This window comes from Columba livia, chromosome 1 (assembly GCF_036013475.1).
Source record: "Columba livia isolate bColLiv1 breed racing homer chromosome 1, bColLiv1.pat.W.v2, whole genome shotgun sequence".
Taxonomy (NCBI): Eukaryota; Metazoa; Chordata; class Aves; order Columbiformes; family Columbidae; genus Columba; species Columba livia.
Window position 1 is genome coordinate 135,050,391 of NC_088602.1, and position 25,821 is coordinate 135,076,211.

At 34.9% G+C, this 25,821-nt stretch overlaps 1 protein-coding gene across 41 annotated transcripts in view; it reads left to right on the forward strand.

The window, feature by feature from the left end:
- Positions 1–25,821, forward strand: part of C2CD5 (C2 calcium dependent domain containing 5) — a 107,067-nt gene that overhangs the window by 71,776 nt on the left and 9,470 nt on the right. For 23 of the 41 annotated variants that reach the window (XR_010466522.1, XM_065031661.1, XM_065031657.1 and 20 more), the window contains 11 exons: positions 8,890–9,004; positions 11,494–11,682; positions 13,280–13,471; positions 14,635–14,821; positions 15,850–16,014; positions 16,330–16,470; positions 19,533–19,596; positions 22,897–22,958; positions 24,099–24,197; positions 24,610–24,699; positions 25,482–25,569. Coding sequence is in view for 40 of the 41 variants with exons in the window: in XM_065031661.1 (XP_064887733.1) it covers positions 8,890–9,004; positions 11,494–11,682; positions 13,280–13,471; positions 14,635–14,821; positions 15,850–16,014; positions 16,330–16,470; positions 19,533–19,596; positions 22,897–22,958; positions 24,099–24,197; positions 24,610–24,699; positions 25,482–25,569 (1,392 nt within the window). In the remaining variant the exon portion in view is untranslated. The remainder of the gene's footprint in view (positions 1–8,889; positions 9,005–11,493; positions 11,683–13,279; positions 13,472–14,634; positions 14,822–15,849; positions 16,015–16,329; positions 16,471–19,532; positions 19,597–22,896; positions 22,959–24,098; positions 24,198–24,609; positions 24,700–25,481; positions 25,570–25,821) is intronic. The other 18 variants (XM_065031833.1, XM_065031652.1, XM_065031727.1 and 15 more) reach the window with 2 other exon arrangements.

Consider the following 25,821-nt stretch of genomic DNA (forward strand, 5'->3'; position numbering starts at 1 on the left):
ATTTATGTAACTGACCAAAGGGTGGTCACTGTGAGGGAGTATAGAATAGTATTCGTATGTTCTGTTAAAGATTCATAAATTAACAAACTTGGTATTTAAAATCTTTGTTTTAGAATTCTTTGTCTAATAGTAAGTAATGCCGTTCAATTTATTCACGTTGCTATAAGCCTCCCTGAAGTTTGGCTTACGGTTTGAAAGTCATCATAGACTTTTCTGTGCACAAATGCTCCAGTAAAGCTGTTGCTTGCTTATTGCACGACTACAGTTTGGTTTCTAATTCATAGTACGTAAGAGAGAGGACCTTGGTCTTATGGAAAATTGTTGTTATTGCACTTAACTCTTCCTAATTTCAAAATAAGGGGCTTGCCTAAAACTATTATCTTAAAACAATATCTTCAATGGGTTACAAAGAGTTTTCTCAGACTTGTGATGTGTCATACTGTGGTTGCAAAGATATAGTCATAGCACTTCTTGCCTGGCTCAAAATATATTATGGTTAGAAGAAAACTAGAAGTTTCTGTTTGAAAGGACATTGTCCTAACTACTGCGTAATTACAGGTAAACATGTTCACCTAAAGTAGGTACGGACAAAATTGTAGGAAGATAGCAGATAACACAAGTTCTAACTGACCGTAACAGGATTTTAGAAATGACTCTGGTTACGTGTTAATGGTTAAGATCGTTATCTGAGCTGAATTAGGTGCAAGAGATTTTCCTTCTAAGTCCTGACTAAAGTTCCTCAGTATGCCATGTTTCTTATAAAGAAATACCATTGTTATTTTTTTTTCTCTGATGCAGTTTGCACTTTGGATTCTGTTAAACTGTGCATTTTGCACTAATACTTTCAGTGTTTTTGTAAGTTTTGAGTTTTGGTCTCTATTAATGTGGTCTCATTGAGATCCTGAATTCACTCTAGAAGACACTGTAGGAAGGGCTCATTGGATCTAGAAGTTCAGAGAGGTTTCTCTGACTAGTTTGTCTTAAACCAAAATAAACAGTTGTGAGTGTACAAAAATAATGAATGCAGAGGTTCTGTGGATGTAATAAGTAAAAGCCTGAGGAGTGCAAACAATGACTAGGAAATAGAAGGGCCAGTATCATTTTGTGCCAAATAATGCCATCCCGTTTCTGCGATTGTGCAGTGAGGTAGAGAGTCTGTGTGACAGCAAGAAAGCAGCAGTCTTGTCTGTGAACATCCATGTTTGTTGAGAGAAGAGTTTTTTTGTTTAAAATTCTGTATGTTTTTCTTTCAAGGACTGTGTTAGATAAATTAGTAGTATCATTGCTGGTTTTAAGATCCCAGCCAGTTTTTCTTGTTTAAAGCTTTAAATAGTACTTCTAGTTCGTTTTGTGATACTAGTTATAAAATAGATAAAATGTGGTTTAAGAAGACCTGTCTTGTTATAGCATAGTGTCTCCAGGCTTGGGTAATAGCCCCTTTGTAACTGTCATTTAAAGATGTCCTTTGAAGATTGCTCATGTTTTAAAATAAGTTGCATTTATTGTGCCAAGATGACAAAGCAACAGAGAGATACAAGGTAGAATAAGTAGTTTCTTTATTACCCAGCAGCTCTTCAAAGTGTCAGACCTTGCCCTTGTTACTGTAATAGGATCAATTAAACCAGATTCCTGGATCTTCTTTAGTGTCCCATTCATCTTATGATCAGAGGAACCTTATGCACAGCTGGGCGGACTTCACTGTTATTGGGTGAATGACTGATTGAAATAATAACTAAAAGCTGGAGTAACAGTTACCTATTTAGGCCTGGCACACTTATTTTCCAGAGACAAAATAATTTTTGATATTTAATATTTTGTTGTGGCTGGGCAGTACTTTTGAGCTTTTATAATTCTAAGGAAGTTGGTGAAGTGTAAATCTGTATTTTAAGTGTTATCTTCATAGTTTAATTTTAGGTTTAATTTTTAATATATAAATACTATGAACATTTTTTTGTCTTCAAATACTGTATCTTTTGATTTTATTATAGTTTTTAAAAAATTTATTTAAGTCGTATCACATAGTGGTTTCCTTTAGCTAGAAATTAAATTGTTACTGCAGTTGTGTTATTATTGCAGGATTATTTTTTTTTTTTTAGATGAAACTGTTTTGCAGCTTGTGGTGTTCCTATGAGATCTTCAGCTACAATTAAAAGCAAAAATTCTAGGATGTATTACTGTTACGGCTGTGTAGTTAATGCTTGGTGGTATTTGCAGCAGATTTTCTTGAACTAGTTTATCAAAAGTTATTGCGTCAAAGATCACTTCTAATATTTAGAAAGGGATAAATTATACTGTAGTCTGTCAAAGTGATTCTTGCATGTTTATTCCTGAGATCAATTACATATATAACTTGCAATGTGTGACTGAGTTATTTTATGTCACAGATGTTATGTCATAGTTGACTGTGAAATACTTGTGTTCAGAAATGCCAGTCATAGGGCCTACAAGATGCTAATCTTTAGGTATCTGAACATTTAAACTGTTCAAGGAACAGTTCAAGGAACTTGAGGAACAAATGCAGGGAGACCTCTCAGGGCTTGCTGTCAGTGATGTTGAGAATATCATGTTGTTCAGGAATATATGGCTGAGATGACTCATTGTGAGTTAAGGTAGGAGTCCAAAAGCCCAACTTTGAAGTAGGATTTTTGTAATTTCCTTTTAGGGGTGAGATAGGTAAAAAACATGTCCAGATCCACTGTAGAATTCCTTAATGGAAGTATAATTCCATGTGTTTCTGTCTAAATTACAAATACATGCCCCCATATCAGAGATACAGAATCTCTATGGAGATTCTGTTAATTCTGTTTAAACTTAAAGTAACTTTTTTTTTTTTTTTTCTTTTGCAAGAAAAAACCAGAGTATTCTCTAGCCTCCTAGGAGTGATAGAGGTTTGTTAAGTTGCTTTTTTGTGTGTTTGTTTGTTTGTTTTCCATGGAATTCAGAATATAAGAAAGAATACAGGAGTTTTGATGGGAGTGTTATGAATAGGAACACTTTGCTGCTTCTCCATCTTGGGCTATATCTTGATATTAAAGCTAATGCTCCTCAATAGTGAGCTGCCACTAAGAGGAATGATGCCGCTTTTCTGTATGATTTCTGCCGTGTGCTCTTGCAGTCATCTGGTGGTCATATAGTGATTTGGCCTGACTGAGCCAATAGAAAACTAGCCCTGCTTTGTGTTCAGTCAGTCAGCTGAAATAGCTCATCCTGTATGTGCATGAAAGCTGGATGCAGTTTTAATCCTAAATGTTCTTAAAAGTGTTTCTTCTGTAATTGAAGAATTTCTTCAACATCCAAACTTAAACCTGCTTTGTTGCACATTCAGCAGTTTGGGCTTGAGGAGTGAAGTACGTGCTCTGACCTCATGCAGCAGAAAAGCACAAATTCAATATTATTCTACAGGCTGAATGTTTAGTTTAAGCTTTTTAGGAGTAAGTGTACCTGTTCTATTCGGTGATGTTGTTGCACTGTTTTCTGCTGGTTTAGTGTATCTTAGTTTTCATTTGATAAATCCCAGTAATTTACTTCATTTCATTTTCATATCTTTTAGTCTTTAAGATGAATATAGGGAGTAATTTTTTTAAAAGGATGGAGTGGCTTTGGAAATTTTTTGAGAGTTTTAGGTTAGTCTGTTCTAGATTTACTTACTTGCTACACAAGTTTTGTATTTAAACTTTACAGACAAGATGATTTGGCTTTTTGTGCACTTATTTAATTGTTAAATATTTTAGAAACATTATAGGAAATATCAATGTTGATGGTATAGCCAGAGCTGATTAAATTAAGGTCCAGGGAAGGGTGCTTGTAAACCTAACAAAGGGTTCTCTTTAAAAGAAAAAAAACAACAAACCACACCCCACACATGAAAAAAGCAACAACAAAACCAACTACCAAAAATCCCTCTCTTTTTTTCTGTAGAAGCTGTTGAATAGGTTGCAATGAAGAAGACAGAAGAATAAGGAGATAAGGAAGGTGTGGATAATGGCTCTGCCTAGTGACAGACTCAAAGATAGTATTTGAAAGAATATTATTGGTGTCTCCATTACTGTTTTTGAGACAACGGAACAATGAGTCACTTGGAGATTGTGAAAACTTTCATAGGATGATTGTCCTCCTCATTTCAGAATATTACATTATAAATGTAAATATTTCCTGAATTATACAATATTAAAATAGCTTGGACCATATAGTTCATACTTAAAACTAGTTGTCTCAGGGTGTCTAGGGATTCAGCTTAAAAACAGTACCTCTTGAGTATGGTCTGTGTAATCAAGAGACCATTTGTCTTTTTCTCCTGTTTTTAAAAATCTATATAGACCTATAATAATGCAGATTCTGGCTAAATCTTGAAAGGCCGTGTACAGGTGAACCTCTATAAATAACTTTGGAAAGGTGTTGCTTCTTATGAATCAGAAAGTATTGATAGTGTCTAGGATTCTTTCCAGATGGAAGATTTGGACAGGACATTTTCCTATCAATAACAATACAGCCTCAGGGAAGTCAGCCTCTCATTTTGAAGGAAAGAGATAGGTGAACTAGTGGTGGATAGAACTGACTCAAAGACGTTCAGGACACAAAATAAATGCAGTGCTGTTTGTATTTTCTAAAGCTGTTTAATAATTCTGGAAACTTTTGGTTGGAGGAGGTTTGAGTTGGCACAATTTTTACAGAATACTGTACTGTTGACAACTTCTGTTTCTCAAGTCTTCAGCTCTAGAAAGAGTGTGCATAGCTTCCACTTCGTTATAAATACTGTGCCAGTTTTGAAACATTTATAAAAGTGGGTTTAATATTCAGTCTTTGGTTCCCAGTAAAGACACCTAGCAGCAGTATAATTTTTGCAAACTTCTTTGCTTAAAATTGTAGATAAACCTTGCTATAAACTACTTGGTAGATTTGCTAGAAAAGCTTGTGACTGAGTGCTCTGTATGCTTGCCTTTTTGCTTCCACCTAGAATCCAGGGCCATTACTTTCTGTAACCATTTCAGTGAGCTGCCATAGTTTTCAGTCTGTACTGTCACCTGATCCAAGCATGCGCCAAAATACCCACTGTTTCTGGCTACTGTCTGCTGAATCTGCTTTGCAAACCCTTAGTTCTTAAGCTTTTGCCTTAGCAAAAAACCAACAACAGACACTCTTATGGAGTGTACTGGACACATGCCATCCTGCTTCCTTAACTCCTCTGATTGTTTATGTAAATCCTTAGCTTTACTAAACTTGTAAATGCTACAATGGCATCCCCCTGTGAAATTGTGTGGCTCATGTGTCAAAAAAGGCTGCTTGTGAAAATATTTGTCAGAAGAATACGAATGCTACACATTGCACTGCATTCAGTGTTTTGTATCAATTTATTATTGCAATGTCATGGTGTTTGATTTTAATTGTAGACAATCATTTTGTGTTTTAGTATGCAAAGGTAAGTTCATGTAAACTGTGAATGTACAGTATTTTTATATAAACATACTGATTTGTACTTTTGGCCCCTCTCTGGAAGAAAAAATACTTGATTAAATGTCTTAAACAGAGGACACAATCTTCTTTACAGACACTTGTTTATGCATGCATGGCTCGTATAGAAATTTTTGAACTTGTGCAATAAGATTTTGTTGGATTTTTTTAAAGATATTGGGCCTGATCCTGTTAACACTGAAGATGATGGCTGGAAAATTGTTCTTATCTCTAATAAGAAAGAAAATGATCCATTATATTACTGTAGTTAATAGTTTTGTTAGTTCTGATGTTGAACAGAGCAAAGGGTTGATTGTTGCTTTAGCAAGACATAGTGCTGAGCAACCTCACGATAATATGTTCTTTCCATTATGATAAAGTGTTCTCATAGATAAGTTAGGTAAGAAAGTTGTGTTAACTCTCTTAGGAACTTGTTCCTAAACTTCAATTTAAACTATACGTTTTCATGGATGAAAGGTTTGCACAGAGTCTGGGACCCGTCACTATTTCTACCTTTTCTGTTCCCCTTATGCTTATCTCTTCCTTTTCAACATTTCATTCTGTTTCAGTTTTCACTGTGACAACATACCTTTTCAGTGTCATATTCTTGTTTGTAATCTTACCCTTTATTCCCCAGAGCTTTCCCTGTTCACCATCAGTCACTTCACCTGTTGCTCACTTTCAACTCCGTTATGATTTCTCATTTTCTTGCACTTTTTGTCGTAGAAAGGTCATTGATGAAAAGTAGGAGTTTTTGCCCAAATGATCCCTAAAGGTGTGAAAAATGATGATTTAGTAAAACTGTGTTTTTTTGTCCTTGTTTATGTCTAGGAAAAGGTTATTTCTCCTTTGCAGGTGTTAACTTGTGTGGCTGTTCAGTCAGAGTTTATAGCTTGCTGCCTGCGATCAAGTCGAATTGAGCAAGAATTGTTCTGTGTAGTCAGTGAACCACTTTTCCTACTACTTAAACTTTTTTGTTTGAGAGAGAAACACACTTTGATAAGCAACCTTGTCTGTGAGTGGATGGGCAAAGACGAATTGTTCCCAGGATCCATGTCCCTTCCACCATGAAGAGTTAGCGATAGCATTTATGGAATGTGCTTGTGGTCTCACATCTCCCGTACAGCTCTCCATTTTGCCTTAAAATGGATTTCCGAAGTTGCTCTGTTCCCCTAACGCTACTGCTATTAACTGGTGGCAGCAACCGCAGCCTCTGCTCAGACATCTATATGCAAAAGAGAAGACATTTTGCCTCCCAGTTTCCTTTGTGTACCACTAATGGTTCTCATAGCTGAGCTTGGAATCTCCAACCCTATGGTGTGATGGGTTATTTCTGCATGATTCGTAGCTTTTGAAAGCTGAAAAGTGTGAGACCATGCTAGCAGGTGCTCCAGTCTTCTGAGTCAGGGTCACCATATGTCATCTAGAGCATTTGATTTTACTGGTCAGTGCAAGTGTTTCAGCAGTGTTTTTACATTAAGAGGCCGTGAGATTTACATTAAGAGGCCGCAGCACCATGAGATTCTACTAGTAATGCATTGAAACATGCTGAATCTGAAGTCGGATATAATGCTACATGATCGATAATAGTTCATGAAAATCCTTAGTCTCTTTTGCTTCTTAATATGTATATTTTTGTCTTGATTTTGGAGAACTTCCCCAAGAACTATCACTGTAGGGTTGTTTTTTTTTCTCCTGTTCAGAGGTTGGGTAAACTTTAGTCTGGACACCCAAGGCTGCTGTTAGTCAGCAACAATGCTATGAGTTACAAAAGCATTAACATCTAGAGTTAGGTACAGTTGAATGTACATACCTCTGTGCTCTTTTTTTTTAATTTAGAAAATTATCATTAGTTTATTTCAGAAAGAAAAAAGCCTAGTTCTAAATTAAAAGTTGAGGTAAATTCATAAATGAATGCATCTTGCTGTACAATATTTTTGTTTCGGTAAATTTCAAAATATGTGTATATCTGCATCTTTCATTTTTGTTTGTCATGTTATCAGAGAACCTAGTGTATGATACGGGGCTATCATACACTACATTTATAAATATTCCTGACAGTACAAAATTTATTCCCAGTGGATCTCAAGTTTTGACATGGTTATTTTAAATTATGATTCAGCAAGGAGATCTCAGTGGCTAGAAGTATCTGTGCAAAGTTCAAAGGGTAAAGAAAAAGGTTCTTCACGCAGAGGGCGTTGGAGCACTGGAACAGGCTCCCCAGGGAGGTGTCACGGCCCCAAGCCTGACAGTGTTCAAGAAGAGACTGGACAAGGCCCTCAGACACATGGTGTGAACTGTGCGGTTGTCACATGCAGGGGTAGGAGTTGGACTCCATGATCCTTCTGGGTCCCTTCCAACTCAGGACATCATGCGATAACAGGCACTCACACAATTTTGCTGAAAAGAATTATTTGTTTTTTTCCCTTATTTTATGTATCCACAATTAATGTAGTTTTAAATTAAATTCATTGATACAGGTAAGCGATTTTGAAAGGAGAAACAGTTGACAAACTCTAACTGTAAACTGTAATACTCATTGACTTCATCTGTAAAAAGCTTGTGAGACAAGAGCTTTAGTTCCGGGAAAGTAATTGCTGAACATTTAAAATAAATGGATTGCAAAAACTTATTCTAGTAGCATTCTTTTTTGCATTTTTAATGTAGTATTCAAGAAAAGTGGGCAAGGTACATTCTATCATATAACCCCCAAGACTATAAAGGTAATTAGAATCCTTGGGGGGCGGGGGAAGATGGGGAAGCAAAAAGGTGTGGTGGCTGAGGTACTGAAGCAAAAAAGTATTGACAGATGTATAGTCAACATAGATCTTGTATGATGTTGTAACTGTAGAAGTAGTTTTGAATACCTATGGTTTCTCAAAGTTAGAAGTGCTGAAGTAAGAACTACAGAGCTGTGTATATGATGAGTGATAGAGTATTGAACAAATATTTTAAAAATCTGGTTACCAGAACTGTTTGCAGTAGGAAAAACTGTTGAGTTTATTTCAAAGATGTTGAGTGTATACAAAAGTAAAATATTACTTTATTACTGCAAAAACTGTTTCATTACTAGGTTTTCAATATTAGAGTAATTGTGATGCTTTGTTTCAAGTTACACGCTGCTCTTGTGGTGTTGGACACTGACAGTGTGGTCTTCAAGTGGGTAGAGACTGGAACATCTACAGTATGTTGGTGTTATTTGTCACATGGACAACAGCAAGAATGCAGTAATTTGTCAGAACCTGTTCGCATGGTGATAAACAAGAAAATTAACCAAAAAGCCCCATAGTGTTTGCCTGAAGTGTGATAGCTAGGAAATAAAAAATGTCTAGATACAACAAAACACTTGAATCTGAAAAATTTGACTTATCAGATTAACTGCATGAAGCTTGATGTTGACATGGTGCAGAATAGTGAACTGATTTATACTTTGTCTTTCAGATGAACCAGAGACACGAGATGCATGGTGGGCAGAAATCAGACAAGAAATAAAATCCCATGCCAAGGCATTGGGTTGTCATGCTGTAGTGGGCTACAGTGAATCAACTAGCATTTGGTAAATCATGATGATGATTTCATTTTCAAAATGCTACAGAAAATTTATTTCATCGTCCGTGGATTAAAAATTATGAACTATTTCAACACAGTTGTTGGTACTGTCTAGTATACCTACTTCAGAGAGTTTGTTAAAGTAACTTTCTAATTTCAATATTCTGCTGCTTTTTTTAAAAAAAAAAATGTTTTGGTTTGGGTTTTGATAGGGTTTTAAGCTTTTTTCTAATTAACAATTTAAAAAAATTAAAACTTACATATTTGCTTTTGTAATAACAATATTAATTTATCTATGAAATTTTCTAAAGCTAATCTACCTAAATAGTTAAGACTGTTCCTAAAAGTATATTTATTGCAGTTTCACTATTGGGTAACAGCTGGCAGACCAGTACTTAAATGGTAAACTTCAAACTTAAAGCATGATTCTTTACTAGAAATGTATTAATTTTCAATTAAAGGAGAATATGTGGCCTGATAGATATAGAATACTTTAGGTGCAAACGTTCTATATTACTTTCTGTAAAATGCATGTCATTACTTTTATCTTTCAGTAGTAGTGTTTAAATTAAACTGGAGCTCTGCACTGGTCTTGAGGTTGAGTTCCCCAGCCCTGCATCCTATTCAGGCCAAAACTCCAGTGTCTTACTGTATTCCATGGGACTAAGAAGATTCCAATCTATCTTGACTAAGAAAATTTCCATGTATTTTGGTGGCCTAATAACAAACTTTGTGAAAGCCTCAGAGACTGGGAAAAGTAATTTGGATAAATCTAACTACTTGTCCTTGCCCAGGCAAGGTTCTCTCTTTCTAGCTCCAGAAAGTAATCTATGAAGAGCTCTTCCTGTGGCCAAGTGTGTCTGACTGGTAGCGAACAGAAAAGTACTCTGGCTCCCTACTGGCTTTGAGTAGCTTTAGCAAAGTAACTGAAGCAAACTCAGAACATCTAAATTTATTTTCTGTCAAGTTGATTTTGCCTAAATACTTTAAAGAAAAAGCACTAAGGGTTTGCTTTTTTTAAAGAGAGAAGTGAGAAAAAGAAGTTACATTTTACTTTGCAATTGATTAAGGAGAAGAAAGTAATACAGAGTTATACAGTGCTTTCATGAGTACACTCTACATGTTGGCAAAGTAGTAAGATAACTGGAAGTGATCAGTCTGAAAGCCACAGCATGGATTACTTCACATGTTGCTCCTTTACATTTATTGCATCGCTTCAGGTTAACACCAGATATATTGAACTTTCACAAAACTTTAAAACAATTTTTGGAAGTCGAGTGCTTGTGCTAGGGGAGTAGGAAAACAAGAACTTACTTTGCGGACAAGGCATAGTTTATGTTCCTTAGGCTGTCTTGTCTGGTTATGTTTTGTCTTGCTTGGTGTACTAAAGATCATATTTACCTCAGAATTGCAATGTGGAAGTTTGCATTCATGAGGGCTTAACTTACACCAAAAATGGAAAATTTATTCTTTTGACTGTTAGTCTCCTTGTAAAAAGCATGAATATTTGGGGGTTTTTTTTCTGCCTTAACTGTGTGGAAGGATTGTACAGATTGTAGAAAGGCAGTCAGTTATTGGGTTATTTCACACTTTCATTTTTCTTTGGGAATTTAATGTGGTAGTATTTGATCACTGATAAAATAGTTTATTAGAGTCGCCCTGCTTACTTATCAGTTCAGCTGTATTCCATGCAAAACTCTAAGTACTGGTCTACCAGACGGGTTATATATGAAAAAATTATTCTGGAGACACAGCATATTAAAAAGGCACGTGTGTCATTCTAGAAAATGTGGGAAAGCTTTTCTCTGTATTTTTTTCCAGTTTAGTATTTTAAGTACTGAATGTTAGAGATTTGTTTCTTATTTAACAGTTTCAGAAATATTAAGAGCTCTGTGATCATAGTTTGCACTTCTGGGAGCTTTAACTTCACTAAATCATGAATATGGTCAGTTACTTTACATGTACCATTATTGTAGTTGTTCATAGTAAAATTATACTGTTCTGCTACTTTTAAATCCACCAAGACGCATCCTCGTCAGTGTTGTGTTGTAACTTCATTTTGAGAGTGAATGTTTATAAGATGATGAGGCTCTCAACTTCCATTTTTCTTTGGTAAACAATTACAGCTTGTTTTTTTTAATGTTTCTTTGCTTGTGTTGGTTGGCTTGATTTCTTTGCATTATTAACCCTCGTGCTGAAAACCATATGTAAACGTGGTTAGCCTTTGTGATGTTATAGCATATTACTTCCAACATGGGGCAGAGCTCTTTAGTCTCTCTATTCAATCCTTCTGCATCTCCTACTTACACAATGGTTTAAAATCGGAAGAGGATTGTTTGTGAGATTTAATGGATAAAATTGCACAAATGCACAAAATCAGTAGTTATATTGAACTAATTAAGACTTTTGTAGCAGCCTTTTAATGTAATAGTTTTAAAGAAAAGTAGCACCAAGTAGCAGGAATTCACTTTGTTGTAATTCTTTTCTCTCTTATAGTGAAGAGGTCTGTATTTTGTCCGCGTCTGGCACAGCAGCTGTACTGAACCCTAGGTTTCTTCAGGATGGCACCGTGGAAGGCTGTTTGGAACAAAGGTTGTCTTGGCAGCCTGGCTTCTTTTCCATAGGGTCAGAGAAGGGAGAGGTTGATTTTTTTCCTCAGAGCCAAGATAGTTCTTCTCTATTAGGGTAGGTTACAGTGTTACAGTGCAGGATGCGGGACCAACCACTTTACTGCTTTTCACTAACAACAACAACAACAGAAGTAATGGAACTCTGCACCAAATTAGATATTCTGTTTTTATTTCTAACAGTCTGAATAAGGTAACACATTTGACTACTAACCACAGATCATAACTCAGTTTTTTTCTTTGCCACTCTTCAGGTATCTTTCTGAACTTTATATCACACTATAAAAATGATAGGTGTATGATGAATTACGTAAGCCAAAAACTGCTGTGGCTGTAATGTGTGTATAAGAGCTGCATGGTAAATGAAATAGCTTGGTTGTAAAAAAAAAGATTATGCCAGGTATTTACTAAAGATGTATGTTTTAGTTTAAGATTGTAAACAAAATCATGAAACTGAAGGAAAAACATGAAGTTTCCCTTTCTTTCTGCTCTTGCAAATGAAATTTGAAGAATCACTATTCCCAAACAGTTATTCTTGGGAAAAAATAATTAGCTTAACTAATGTATATTGGTAATTTATTATGTGTTCACCAGGATACTCAAAATATTTCAAGGGATTATTGTAGTTGTAACTAAGGCTATTTATTCCACCTTGGCACTTGAGTTACTCTTTCCATAATAACCCTGCCAACGTAGTATTATTTATTATTATTTTACTTGGTTAGCAGGAGACAATTATCTTCTTGTGTAGATAGACTTTTGAAAACTGTAGCTAGAACAAAAATATTTGTTTCCATATTCACTATATGATGGAGAGAAAGAAATGTCATGTTCATAATGTGAAGAAAATTGCATTTTATGAAGGTGTGTATTTTAATGCTACTAAGAGTCTTGGCATAGATAAATAGACAAAGCCCATGTTTGAGACAAAATATATTTGCCAAAGTCTATGATAACTAATGTTCCAAGTCTGTCAGATTTGCTTAAGCATTTCTTCAGAATTCACTGAGAAGAATTGTTTATGTGAAACAGAACCAATTTGCAGTGATGCAGTTTGCCTATGCTCTCCTTGTTCATATCTTTATAGTGGGCATTCCAGGGTATTAGTGTGACTAAGTGTTCTAAGTAAATAACAAGTTTTACCTAATACCTTATCTTAGGAAATAATCTTCTTACAATGTTTATATATATTTTGCTGCTTCTCAGTAGGATGGTTGCTCTGTTGCTTACATTGATTAGTGTATGTTTTTGGACACAATCCATGTAAGAGTCTTTTCATTGTATTTGGTACAGCAAATTCTCCATACAACTGTTGTACCATGGACTAGTTAAGAAATCGTAGTTCCTAAAGCCAGCTCAGTAATGTTTTAGGTTTATATAAGCTGTTAGTCATTGTATGTACTTTTTCTTAATCCCTGCATAACAAGTTTAAATGAAAGTTTTATTTATAGTATTTTAGCTACTAGTGTGCAGACTGATTTTATTCTTCTAATGCATAAAATGTAATACTTGTCACATTGGTGTAATGGAGCAGAGTATAGCTGCAGTGTATGATTTAAGTAGGTCTCTGTAGCTGTTTATACACATGTGCACATATTGATCATTGTTAATAAGATGCAGATGTTTTAAGTATGTTCTCCATCATGTATTTTTAGGATTGAAGAAGCTTCACCACCAGGTTGTGGATTTTGCCATATACCATATGATGAATTGAACATGCCATTCCCTGCTCACCTCACTTATTGTTACAACTGCAGGAAGCAAAAAGTTCCTGATGTCCTTTTCACCACAATTGATCTTCCTGTAGAGGCAATAGTTATTGGGAAGGGATGTCTCATTCAAGCCAGGTATCTATCAAAATGTTTTCTTAGTAAAGTTTTGGAGATATTTAAAAAAATTCCTGTTGCTATTAAAATCCAGTATGTCATTAAACCTTAAATTTTTATGTTTAAATGCTAGGAGTTAATGACAGTGTATTAGGGTACAGGAGGAGAAGGACAGGCTATTCCTCCACCTGTGTTACGTGTCGTATCAGTTGATGTAGTTTACTGTGCTTGTACGTTAAGTGTTTAAGAGGGTTGTTGCAGCAGAAATAGATGTTTGCATTTGACATCTTACTAGAAGAAAAGCTGAAAATACAAATTTTTTTAAGATAGTCTCAAGGAGTTCTTTTAAAGAACTGGCGTTTCATTTTACAGTTGCAGCAATCTAGAATAATATACCTCATCAGTTCTGAGGCTCAACCAAAAAGGGCTGCAGTAACTGTCCCTTGAATAATCTGTTTTTATGGAGGAGTGTTTAACAAATGCCGGACAATCTGCAGTAGCAAAGTTGTGTTTGTCTTCAGTATTTGCTTTGACAAAAGTGAGCAGGGCAAGTGTTTAGCAGTTGCTGCTGTATGACAGGAGTGTTAATACTTTTTTTTAATACAGCAGTTGCTGCTGTATGACAGGAGTGTTAATACTTTTAGATGGTTATCTGGGATCTGTAGAAAATGTGTTTATATTGCGTAGTTATTCAGTGCTGTCAGGCTATTATGACAGAAAACCCCATGTGATGCATGTTGTTTCTAGTGCTGGAGCATGTTTCAAGAAAGGAGACATGATTTCATTCAGTGGTTTACAAAAATACAGTATTTGCAATTTTGTATTTTTCTTTGATAGGGAATATTATTGAATGTTGCTGAAGGCTATGTATTGTTCTGGTTTATAATTTTACTTTTTATGTTATCTGTTTTTATTATTAATATAAATACACAGTTTCCAATTAAAAATGAAAATCTAATCTTATTTATTGAGACTCAGTACCTCAGTCTGCGTTGATCTTCCTGATGAGAAGTTAGTATTTTACAGGATTTTAAAATACGTTAAAAAGAAACTGATTAAATTAGCTTATGCAGTGGGGGGGGTGGGGGTGGTGGGAATCAAAATACCCTGTGATCACTCTTGATGTTCAACAGTCCATTAAAACTGTTTATCTGCTGATGTCATGTGCTGTTTCATATTGTCAGGTTATGCCGTCTAAAAAAGAAAGCTCAAGCTGAAGCAAATGCGACATCTATCAGTAATCTTTTGCCATTTATGGAATATGAAGTGCACACTCAACTGATGAATAAACTTAAGCTGAGAGGAATGAATGCTCTGTTTGGGTTGAGAATTCAGATCACTGTGGGTGAAAATATGCTAATGGGGTTGGCAGTAAGTACAGTTTTAATCTTGCGGTTCTTTTGCTTTCTTACAGTATTTTCTCAGGACACAAAGATGTATGAGTGTTATGGAACGCAGAGTAACTAGAGACGTTAAAATGTCATTTTAAGAATTAAGTGAAGTGTAGGAAGGGAATGAGATGTCTAATTCTTTGGCAAATCAGGGCAGACTGTCTTTCAGCACCAGAAAAAGAAGACTCAAATCTCTTGAAATTCTGTTAGAGGACAGGATTATTAAAAAGGGAATGAGAGGAAAATAAACATCAAATGGTTTAATGGCATAAGTTTTAGAAAAGGGACTGTGTTCTTTAAAGGTCCTGCCAAAGATATCCCTGTTCCTTAAGTTGCAATACATTTCTATGACAATAATGTCAGTTAAGTCCTCAATAAATCTTTTGGTTAGTTGCCAACAAAAGGACATTCTGTTGCCTCTTCGATGGCACTGAAGAAATAAGTGATAGATTGGAAGTGTCTTAGAGATAAGCAAGAAGTATCCATTACCAATATTTTCTAGCCTTATTCTGTCATACGGATTTAGAATAGTGAAGTATGCTGCTTCTTTCTGCTTCGGTGTAAGAGGATGCTTGTGTAATGTTGACTGACTTGTGTGTTCTTTTGTCTGAAATGATGATCCGTTTTCTGTAAATAGAAATGGGATTGTCACAACTTCAGTGATACTGTAAATGGTTTGGCCACATTTTAAATCCTTGAAACCATCCCTTGCCTATGCAAAATATACTAAGGTAGAGGTTTTAATTCATACTTTGGAACTGTTAGGTAAGTTAAGAGCTCCACCATGGAAAAGACCCAGGAGGAGGAGAGTGTTTATTAAAAAGAGTAGTGGGTTTTTTTCATAAGTGAAAGGAGAGAGAGATTCATTTGTTATGGAAAGAGATCATGCTGTCATGTGCATGGTACAATGCTGTCTGTTAGAGCATAAGCATTGTGGAAAATTTCATATGAAAATATTGGATGTACGTGCTTATGTAATTATCATTTTTCTTAATGCCTTTTTTAAAGTCTGCAACAGGCGTGTATCTGGCAGCTTTGCCAACACCTGGTGGTATTCAGATTGCTGGGAAGACTCCGAATGATGGCACTTATGAGCAACATATATCTCATATGCAAAAGAAAATAAATGATACGATTGCAAAAAACAAGGAGCTTTATGAGATTAATCCTCCAGTAAGTAAACTTTTGTATTCTTAAAAATAAACCATTCTGAGTCAGGCAGATATACACCATGTTTTATTGACTGAATAATTCAGAACATAACTTGGTTTTTACTAGATAGATTCTTTTCATTGTTTTTTGGGAACCTACTGGAGTTTTCAGATCTCTTAAGCCACATATCCAAATCAGTTTGTACTTATTTAGATTTATTTCTCAGTAAAATCATTTTGAGAATGTTAACAAGTCTAACATTCGGAACAAATTGCTTATAATTGAAATTATTTCTAAGTTACCTAGAAAAACTGTTATTTTTTGTATCCTTCTTAGGAGCTACCTGAAGAAATCATTGGGTCTCCCATTCCAGAGACAAGACAACGTTCCAGGTTGTTAAGATCTCAGTCAGAAAGCTCTGATGAAGTTACAGAGCTAGATCTTTCACATGGGAAGAAGGATGCTTTTGTCTTGGAGGTGATGTTTTCTGTACTCATTTTCATACTTTTCCTGAAATATACGTTAAAAAAATTGAGAAAAGTTTTCTTACTCATGCCCAAAGACAGTTCTTGAATTGTATATAAATGTTTCCACTTTGTATGAATAGAAAATGTTAAGTATTGGATTTTGCATTGTCTCTCTCTTATTCTATTTGCTTCAAGCATAGCTGTATTATGCTAGGGACAATATCTGAAAAGATCACTGTGCTGTTTGTGAGCATGTAGCAATATCTAGAATAACAATTGAGGACTGTAGGAAATGCCCGTCTGCCTATTTCAAGCAGCAGTTCCAAAACTTAGATATATTTTTTATTAACATTGAGGTTCTGTATTGTCACACTTTACACTTAGCAAAGAAAAATCTAGTATACTCTTCCCATTTCAACACTCTTATAGTTGAATAATTAGTTACTAGTTTCCAGAACTGGTAGTAGTCCAAGCATTCAAAAAAACCCGTGTCAAGAGAGCATGTGAAAGCCTTGCTTTCCTCAGTTCAGCTGCTACTTTTTAGAGTTAAAGTATTTGAAACTTCAGAGAATACCTTCAAATTCTTTGTACAGCTACAACTAGAGACAACACCTATAGATAAAGAAAATAGATTTCTTTAACCTCTCATTCACTAAAATTCAAAGATGTGATTTTAACATTGTACAATTTTGACAGAGCCAAGTACTAACTAAGGCTAGAGTTTTGATCATCTTCTTGTAGATACAGGTATCTACAAGATTCTAATCTAAGAAAAAGAAAACAATTGAATTAAATTACAGCCTGTAATTGAGGCTAAGGTACATTAAGGGCTTTCCTTTATGTTGATCTTCACAAATCACTATCTTCATAAAAAATAATCTGGAAGAAGAGGTCATAGATAGGGAGAATGAGAGAGGGCTGTAACAGCAGTTAATTTGAAAACAGAGATAAAGACAGTGAAAAAATAACATGTTGGGAGAGGCTGGTATAATAAATTGAGATTGGTTGATGCTTCTGTGCTTCAAGTAAATTTTTGCTCTCCAGTGCATTATAGGCATACCAGGATCAGCTTTCACAGTAAAAAGAAATGAGGACAGTTTTCATCAAGTATTTTTTGTAAGCTGGTCTTAACAGGCTTATGGTTTTGTTTTAGTATCATCATCTCTGTAGGCTGACAGGATTGGAATTGTACCCTCAAAACAAAAGTTAGGATAGATGTTCTCTGAGGCACTGTATTGAAATGAATGAGCCAATCAGAAAATACTTGGATAAATGCAAAAAGGGTTGAATGCTTTTGCGAAAAGCAGAAGAATGTGTAAGGCAGAAAAACCCCGAAGCTGAACAAAAAATGCAAAAAAAAAATCCCCAAAACACTAAAAAAAAAACAAAAAAACAAAAAAACAAAAAAAAAAAAACAAAACAAAACAAAAAAAACAACAACAAAAAAAACCCCACAAACCAGTCCCCCACCCCCCAACAACAAAACAAACAAACACACACACCCCAAAAAAACCCACCAAGCAACAACAAAGACCCAAACCAAAACACACAATCCAAAGACTGTTATATGGCAGGACACCCTTTGGACAAATTATGAAAAAAATTGGAAAAACATAAGCCCAGTTTCTAATTCACTTCTAAAGGCTGTCTAATAGAAGAGAGAGAGCAATCATAAAAGCTTGGCATACTTCTGTCCAGTTGCCTCATAAAGAGGCTTGATGTGTTATAAGTGAAGCTCAGCTGTTTAAAGACTGCATTGTATATTGCAAACAGAGTTCAGCTATTTTTTTACAGTTTTGGAGTATTCTTCTACTTTATTTATTAACTGCAGTATATGCACTTGGGAGGATAGGAGGAGATCTCCGTGTGTAAGGGAAAACATAAGTACACTGTAGTGTACTATAGAGTACATTATAAATGGTGATAAAGAGAAAAATAAGATCTGATGTTTTAAGGACCATCATTTACTGGCTTACATTATGTGAATATGTTGGTCCTAAAATATGCTCCCCTGTGTTTCAGTAGTTCGGTCTTTATTTATAGAAAAAAGGACCTTTCATACGTGAAACCGCTTACTACTGTCTTTGTTAAGAAACTGAATATCAGAAACAGTATTCCAGGAGTTTTAGTGAAGCTCCTGACTCTGACTTTTTGAGAGTAAAATCATTGCTCACTGCAAATATGTAAGAAAAAGTGGTAGAAAATTCTCTGTGATGAGGAAATGCTAGGAGATGCTGAGAAGGCAATTATGAGAGGTAAGGCTGGCTGTATTTTTTGGAAGGGAAAAAAAAAAGACTCCTCTTACTAGGAGAAGGAGAAACAATACCTGTCAGGGAACACTTGAATACTGGAGTTAAAATATAAACAATTTCCAAAATACTTGTTAAGAAAATGTTGGAAGTTAGAGGTAAACTTGGATCTCTTGCAGATCAATAAGGTAGAATAAACCTAAAGACACGTGACACACAAATATTCACAGAAAGTAGTATGGCAGACATGTTCTCAGACTGATCTAAAATAAAAAATGCCTTTAAAGATTGGACGGAGTAGAGGTTATTTGGATAGGAAAAACTAATAATCCAGAAATTTACCTTTTCCTATTTGATTTTTTCTGCTGTTCCTACTAAGCGAGGTTTTTAAAATCCTGGAAAGATTTTTGTGTGTCATTGGAATAGGCAGAGAATGATCACATGAGTGTAAAACAGACCTTATGAGAGCTCTAGTAACCAAAGGTCCTTAGCTGGAAGAAGTTGTAAGTTGTGTGGAACCTCGTTCAGCATTTTAAACTGTTCTAAAAATCCTCTGTTTATCATTCTTGATCTACTGCAGTTTCTGTGCGCTCTGTACTTATTGCATCATTTTTAATACAATTTAATTAAGGGAACTATTTTTCAAGTGTTAAGCATGTCATAGGCTGCTGGTTAGGATTCAGACGTCTAGTTGATGGAATCCTTTTTTAAAATTGTAACTTACCTGCCAGAGGTAGATCTCTTGATGACAAAGTTTTTACCTCTTTCTGAGACTTCTGACTGGAACAGCAACATGATTTTTATCAATTATTCCTTTCTCCAGATTGATGATACAGATGCAATGGAAGATGTACATTCTTTACTGACAGATGCTCCACCACCTTCTGGTATAGTTAAAAATGTATTTTTTCTTATTTTAAAAATGACAAAATAGAATGGTTGTATTAAAAGGAAAAAAAGTTCAAGAGTAACAGTGAAAATATACCTGAAATGTTTAGCTTGTCAGATATACATGTGAAAAGTCATTAAGCCTTTTACGGGGATTGTTGCTTATTGAAAACTAACGTAAACACAGTATTTGAGTGGCATTTGGTTCACTGATGTGTGCTCTTGTTGCAAATTTGTTGTTACTACATGTGGGTATAACAATTGGATCTTTTCTACTAGTGTCCCAGCTTCTGAAGCTTTTTAGACTGAATGGCTAATTTGTAGGTTTCAGGACAGTGAAAGTAGAAATATAGAGAACAGAATGACCTTTAAGTATTTGTAGCTATATAATGGGACATATTGGTGTTGTAATCCAAGAATGTTATTTAAAGTGAGCAATTTGCCCTTCCAGCACTCTTGCTTATGAAGTATTTTCTTTGCTTTGTGATTGTACCATACTGTCATTTAAAACCTTTGTGTTCACTAATTTGTAGTCTTTGCTGTTTAAAAAAAAAGCAAAGTCTGAAATGATTTGGAGTTCTTAAATCACTCACAATATTTTTACCCAAGTCAGTATTGGTCATTTTCTGTAGAAGGCAGTAAAGTCAAATAATAGAAATAGTTTCTGATTTCTTAGGAGTTTTTTATAGATGTATTTTTTAAAATGTTGCAACTTGAGAACTAAAACTGCTTAAAGTGAATAATGTTCAAAATTCAATCATACGACTTGAAATCAGTCTCTTTTTACTTCACCGTGTGAATATGAATGCTGGGGTTGCATTGCTGGCAATAGAACTTTGTGAGATGTCTATTTAGTTGTCTGTATTTAAAAATCATTTAGGAATCCGATACAGGGGGAGGTGTACCGAATCACTCAACGTTTGCTTGCTGATAGGGATCAGGCAAGATTGCATGTTCCATTAATGTAAGAATGAGGCAGGGGGAAATCCCACAGAATAACATGCCAGCAGTTATTATATTAGTAGTTCGACAACATCCAGAAGGAAAAGTACTGTCTTTGTAAACAACAGGCTTTGACGGACTTTCCTGTGCATTTGGCTGTTGTTTTTTTGAGCCCATGTGCATCTTCAGTGTTCATAGAATTTTGCATCAGCATCTGTACCCATGTAAGAGTCACTTTCTTATGCTTGGTTGATATCAGCACTTTTTCCTTTTTCTTATATTGGGAAGAACAGTGAATCATTGCTTCTTACCAGTCTTCTTTAGGATATTGGTGATTGTATAGGTATCTGTCATATCCTCCTCCATAGAACTCGTGGATGTGGATAAGAGGGTAAAGTAGTTGTCCATTATGTGGATGTTGCTCTGTACATTTGATTGTCCTTGTTCTCCCTCTCTTACCTTTGTGAGTGTCCCTGTGTTCCTTCTGAGCACGTATCTGTTCCCTTCCCTACAATTGGTATCAATGTTTATCATTCTGAGTACTGTTGAGCTCAGAACTGTCCTTGTAATAATTATCTATTATTACCACTGAATTGTTTATGCCTCATCGATTAACAATTGCTAGGACCTGCTGCAGTTAATTTACTACCCTAAAATAAGGCCATCAGCAGTGACCTTCTTTCATCCTCTTTTGCAGATAAGTTATGCAAATGCTTGAAGCACACAATCCTGAGTTACGGATGTCTCCACTTTGAAAATTTTGCATTTATTTTGACTCTCTCTTTCCAGTCTTACAATAATTGTATTTCCTGCAGTGGTATTCCATTCTGCCCTTCAGCGTATTAGTTTCTTAAAGTTCTTTTGGTGTCTGAAGTAGACTTATCAGCCTTTTGTCTACATGCTTGTTGGCAGCTTGTGAGCCGTGACTCTTATTTAGAAAGGTGGTATCAGCTCCTCTGCAGTGTCTTCTTTTTCCATCTGCCCATGAACCACATACAAGCCATTAATATAGATATCTGTACTAGGCAAATCAGTAGGTCTCAGTCACTAAAAGCACCTCACTATCTGAAGATTAAAAAATCCTCTCCTCTGATAGTGGGGCAATTTTAAATTAAGACTTCAGTGTTGATTAGGCAGCTATTTAATCTTTTACCTTTCCTGTTGTTTACAGGAATGCTTATTTTTCAGTTGCCTATTTGTTCAATATCTCCTTCAAACACTTTTGTTTAAGGCAGGTTCTCTGATGGAAAACAAGGGTTTTTTCACTATTGTGGAAAGCTCCACTATCATGGTCAACACTCATGTTAAAAATAAAAAAGCATATTCTCCACTCTTGTGTTGTCATGTCTGTGTATTCTTTCTGTATCTTATTTGACTCTTCACTGAGATTTCTGCTTTTGATGTTCCGAAAGAAAAACCTATTAATATTTATACCTTCCACAAGCTGCTACACAATTTATTTTCTAGCTTATTTTGTGTATTTACATAGGCCCTACCAGTTTTTTCATTTTTGTGCTCATTTAGCTATGTCATTACATTTTCAACATTGCCTGTTTGCTGCTTATAACTTTTCTTACCCTGCTGTTTATTCTTTATACTTTTTTTAGTATTTTCAAGTCTCTGTTAGTAAGTGCTACATATTTGCACTCAGTCTCTAGGTAGTATCTTTAAAGCATCTGTATGCTGTCTGTCAAAGGTTAGCTTTTTAGCTTTTCCCATATCACCTTTTTAATAGGTTTCCTCATTCGTATGTAGTTTGTCTGTTAGAAGCTAGACAGAGCAGTAGTGGATTTTGGGTGTTTACGCTTCCTACAATTTCTTTGAATGCTTCTTCATGCTCAGGACCAACTAGTCAGGAGTTTGTTGGTTTGTGGGGTTCCACAAGGAGAGGTTCCGTGGAGCAGTCAGGGAGCCTCTTATCAATCAGTCTTGGCATCAGATGACATGAGTTACCCTTGTCTCCATGGGCAGCAACTGTCACTGTTGCATTTCATGCCATTGTAGCCTCTCTCATGTTCCACAACATTATACCATTTCTGGCCTTGCTTTTCGGCGGTTCAAGAAATATTCAGCATAAGAATTCTGTACTGAATTAGTGGTTTAGAAGTGGTGAGTTCCATCTTTTCTATCAATTTTGTCACTGCAGTATGGATAACAGAAAGCATGCACTGCTTTTGTATGTTATATTGTATTCTTCAAATACTACATTTGGTTTTTGAATGTTGGTCTTATTCAATATTCAAAAACACAGGAGGGAGAATACTTGCAAAACATCAGGTCAAGTCACTTCAGTTCATTTAAAAGTATTTTTATATTTCAGTATGCAACATACATTTCCCCAAATATTTTCTTTGCAGGTTTTTACAGTTGCAACACAGAAATTATGCCTGGTATAAATAACTGGACACCAGAAATTCAAGTAAGCTTATTCAAAGTAAATTAAAACTTTTTTTTCCCAAATTGTATTGAAATATGATGTAGTAATTTAAATATATATTAAGAGAACACTAATTTTTAAAGATAAATTAAAAGGATACTCTTGTGTTATAAATAAATGTAGTATTTTTGGTAAGAAAAATAGGATACGAGAACATGTTTCTTCGTGGGGCTTTTTTGGTGTGTTTTTTTGTTTTGTTTTAATGTTATTAATGTTACAGAGAACTTGGTACAAAAATACAAATATTAGAAAATCATTACAGTAAATATGAACTTTAAGATTTGGGGCACTTTTGAGAACTTGGCTAGATTTTACAGCCTCTTAAAAGAAGTAAATTGCTGACTGTTATTTAGTGTGAGATTCTGAATATGATAACATTAATAGGTTAAGATAAATAAGAATTAGATAAAGCCAGTCCAGTGAGTAGAGAAAAATTCCATTTGTAATTAAGTTTAAACATTTTGGTCATGCTTATCCAACACAATTCAGTCTCATAGGGCGAGAGTTAAAACAGAGGTATTATATCTAAATGAGCTTTCACAGCTAATCAGCACAGTACAAGACTGTGCTTTGGCAGAGGCACAGCTCAAACCTGAAAACAATATGACTCTACCAGCTGCATACTCTCAGGTTGGTAGGATTGCCTCTGTACCTATATATGACATTCTGTTATTGTCTACATTACTGTGAACAAGATATACTTTTTAACAGCAGTTAACAAAATAAATGTCCCTGCTCATTGCAGGGGGGTTGGACTAGATGACCTTTGAAGGTCCCTTCCAACCCAAGCTCTTCTGTGATTATATGAAAATACATAGCAGGTAGAATGACTCCTTTATGAAGCAAGTAAAAAGGACATAAGAGTATTTAATATCTCGCTTAATCACTTTTTTCATACATTCATATGCATTAGTTCACAGAAAATTTGCCTTTTGTTTGTAAAATTTCATGAACAATAAGCACTTCATGTACTATTGCTATAGTTTTTTTCCTTTCTTTCTCTTTCTTCCTTTCCCAGCCTATACCATATTAGGCATCATTTGCCTTTATGAATTAGTTTTGGTTTTAATATAACATGCAGGCATCTGTTGGAAAATAAATAAGCGTGTGTTTCTATTTCAGATGTTCACAGCAGTAAGAGTATCCAGATTAAGCAACATTAACCTAACAAATCAAACACTTAATAAAAACTTTAATGATCTCTGTGAGAATCTCTTGAAGGTAAGAATCTTATTTCAAACATTTTTTTTGAATTGTTCAAAGAAAAGCAAAGTAAAATCAGGCTGTGCTGAAAATAACATTTTCTTTGTAATTACTTTTCAGAATTAGACTACAGAGTGTCTGTAATTAGTTCATAAGCTGCTCTAGAGATAGATTCAGCTGCCTTAATGTATTAAGGATTTCTAAAGCTTTTTGAATCTGAATGCGTCCTTTGATTGGTGGTGTACTCTAGAATCAGAAATTAAAAGGCTGCAATCTATCCTGACTTTTCCACACTTCTAATTCTTCTGCAATAAAAAATTAATATGATTTAGATGTTTTCTACTATGAAAAGTTTTGATCTTTAATTTCTCTGAAATAAACCCTACTTTTTTTTTTGGAGTTAACACAAATTATGTCTTGTCTTCAACAGAGCTTGTATTTTAAACTACGATCTATGGTTCCCTGCTGCCTTTGTCATGTGAATTTTACAGTTGCTTTACCGGAGGATGAATTAGTCCAGGTAAATGAACTGCTTCTTTTGACTTCCAGCGGATAGGCATGCCACTGTTGGCCTTTAATGAATATTTGCTACTCAAAGTAAACTAGGCTAGGATTTGATTTACTAGTATTTCTGAATAATTTTGAAGTAAAAGTTAAGGCCATAATGTTTGCTCAAGAAAAAAAATGACCTATTGAGTTTATCAGTTTTGATAATCATGGAACTGTGTGGCTTCTCATGAACACAGTGCATCTTAGTAGTATGTATCTTTTTAGTTATGTAGGAAACTACAAGTCCTGACTAAATAGCCATTAAAAATTGTTACCACATACACTACAAGAATATGGCACACTAGTTTCCTAAATATGCTGTCATTAAAATTGTCTAATTTTTTTCTTGCCATTTCAAGATGATGCAATATACTTCATTATTTATAAAGAAAGTGTTTTATTGAGAAAGCATAGCACCATTCTTGTGATCAATTAAACATCTCTTTCTTTATCTTAAAAATACAAGGATAGTGAGTTTTTATGTTTCTTTTTTGTGTCACTTCACCAATGAAGAAGGAAAGAACTGATGAACAAAATCATAAACCTTGGACAAACACTGTCAGATATATGTTCTAACAGTGGACCTTAGTATTGCCTTTTATGCTGCGCTGTGAAGGGGTTTTAGTATACGTACTTAAATTATTTTTTCCGTATTATTTTTCTATCTAAAAAGCTTGCTTGTTTGCAAAATTATTTTTGCGGATTACATGAGAGATTAGATTACCTAATATGCCATATATTTCTGATTTGCAGATTGCAGTCACAGCTGTTGCCATTACATTTGACAAAAACCAAACATTACAAGCCAACAAAGCCCCTACAGAAAAATCACAGCAAAGAGGTAAATGTTGTGAGGCATGTAAAGATAAGAGATAATATCTTTCTTTCATTTTTTCCACCTAATACCTAATGAGTCACCTTTTTCATTTCAGTTACATATGCAGATTTCTATGGGAAAGTTCTAGAAAATCGTAAAGTCATAACATAGAGGGTTTTAGAGTTAATATATGTGACCTCCAGCAGGATCATTTAACAAGTATTAGGTATTTTCTTGTAAGTAAAAAACAAACTTACAGTAACATGAAAATAGTTT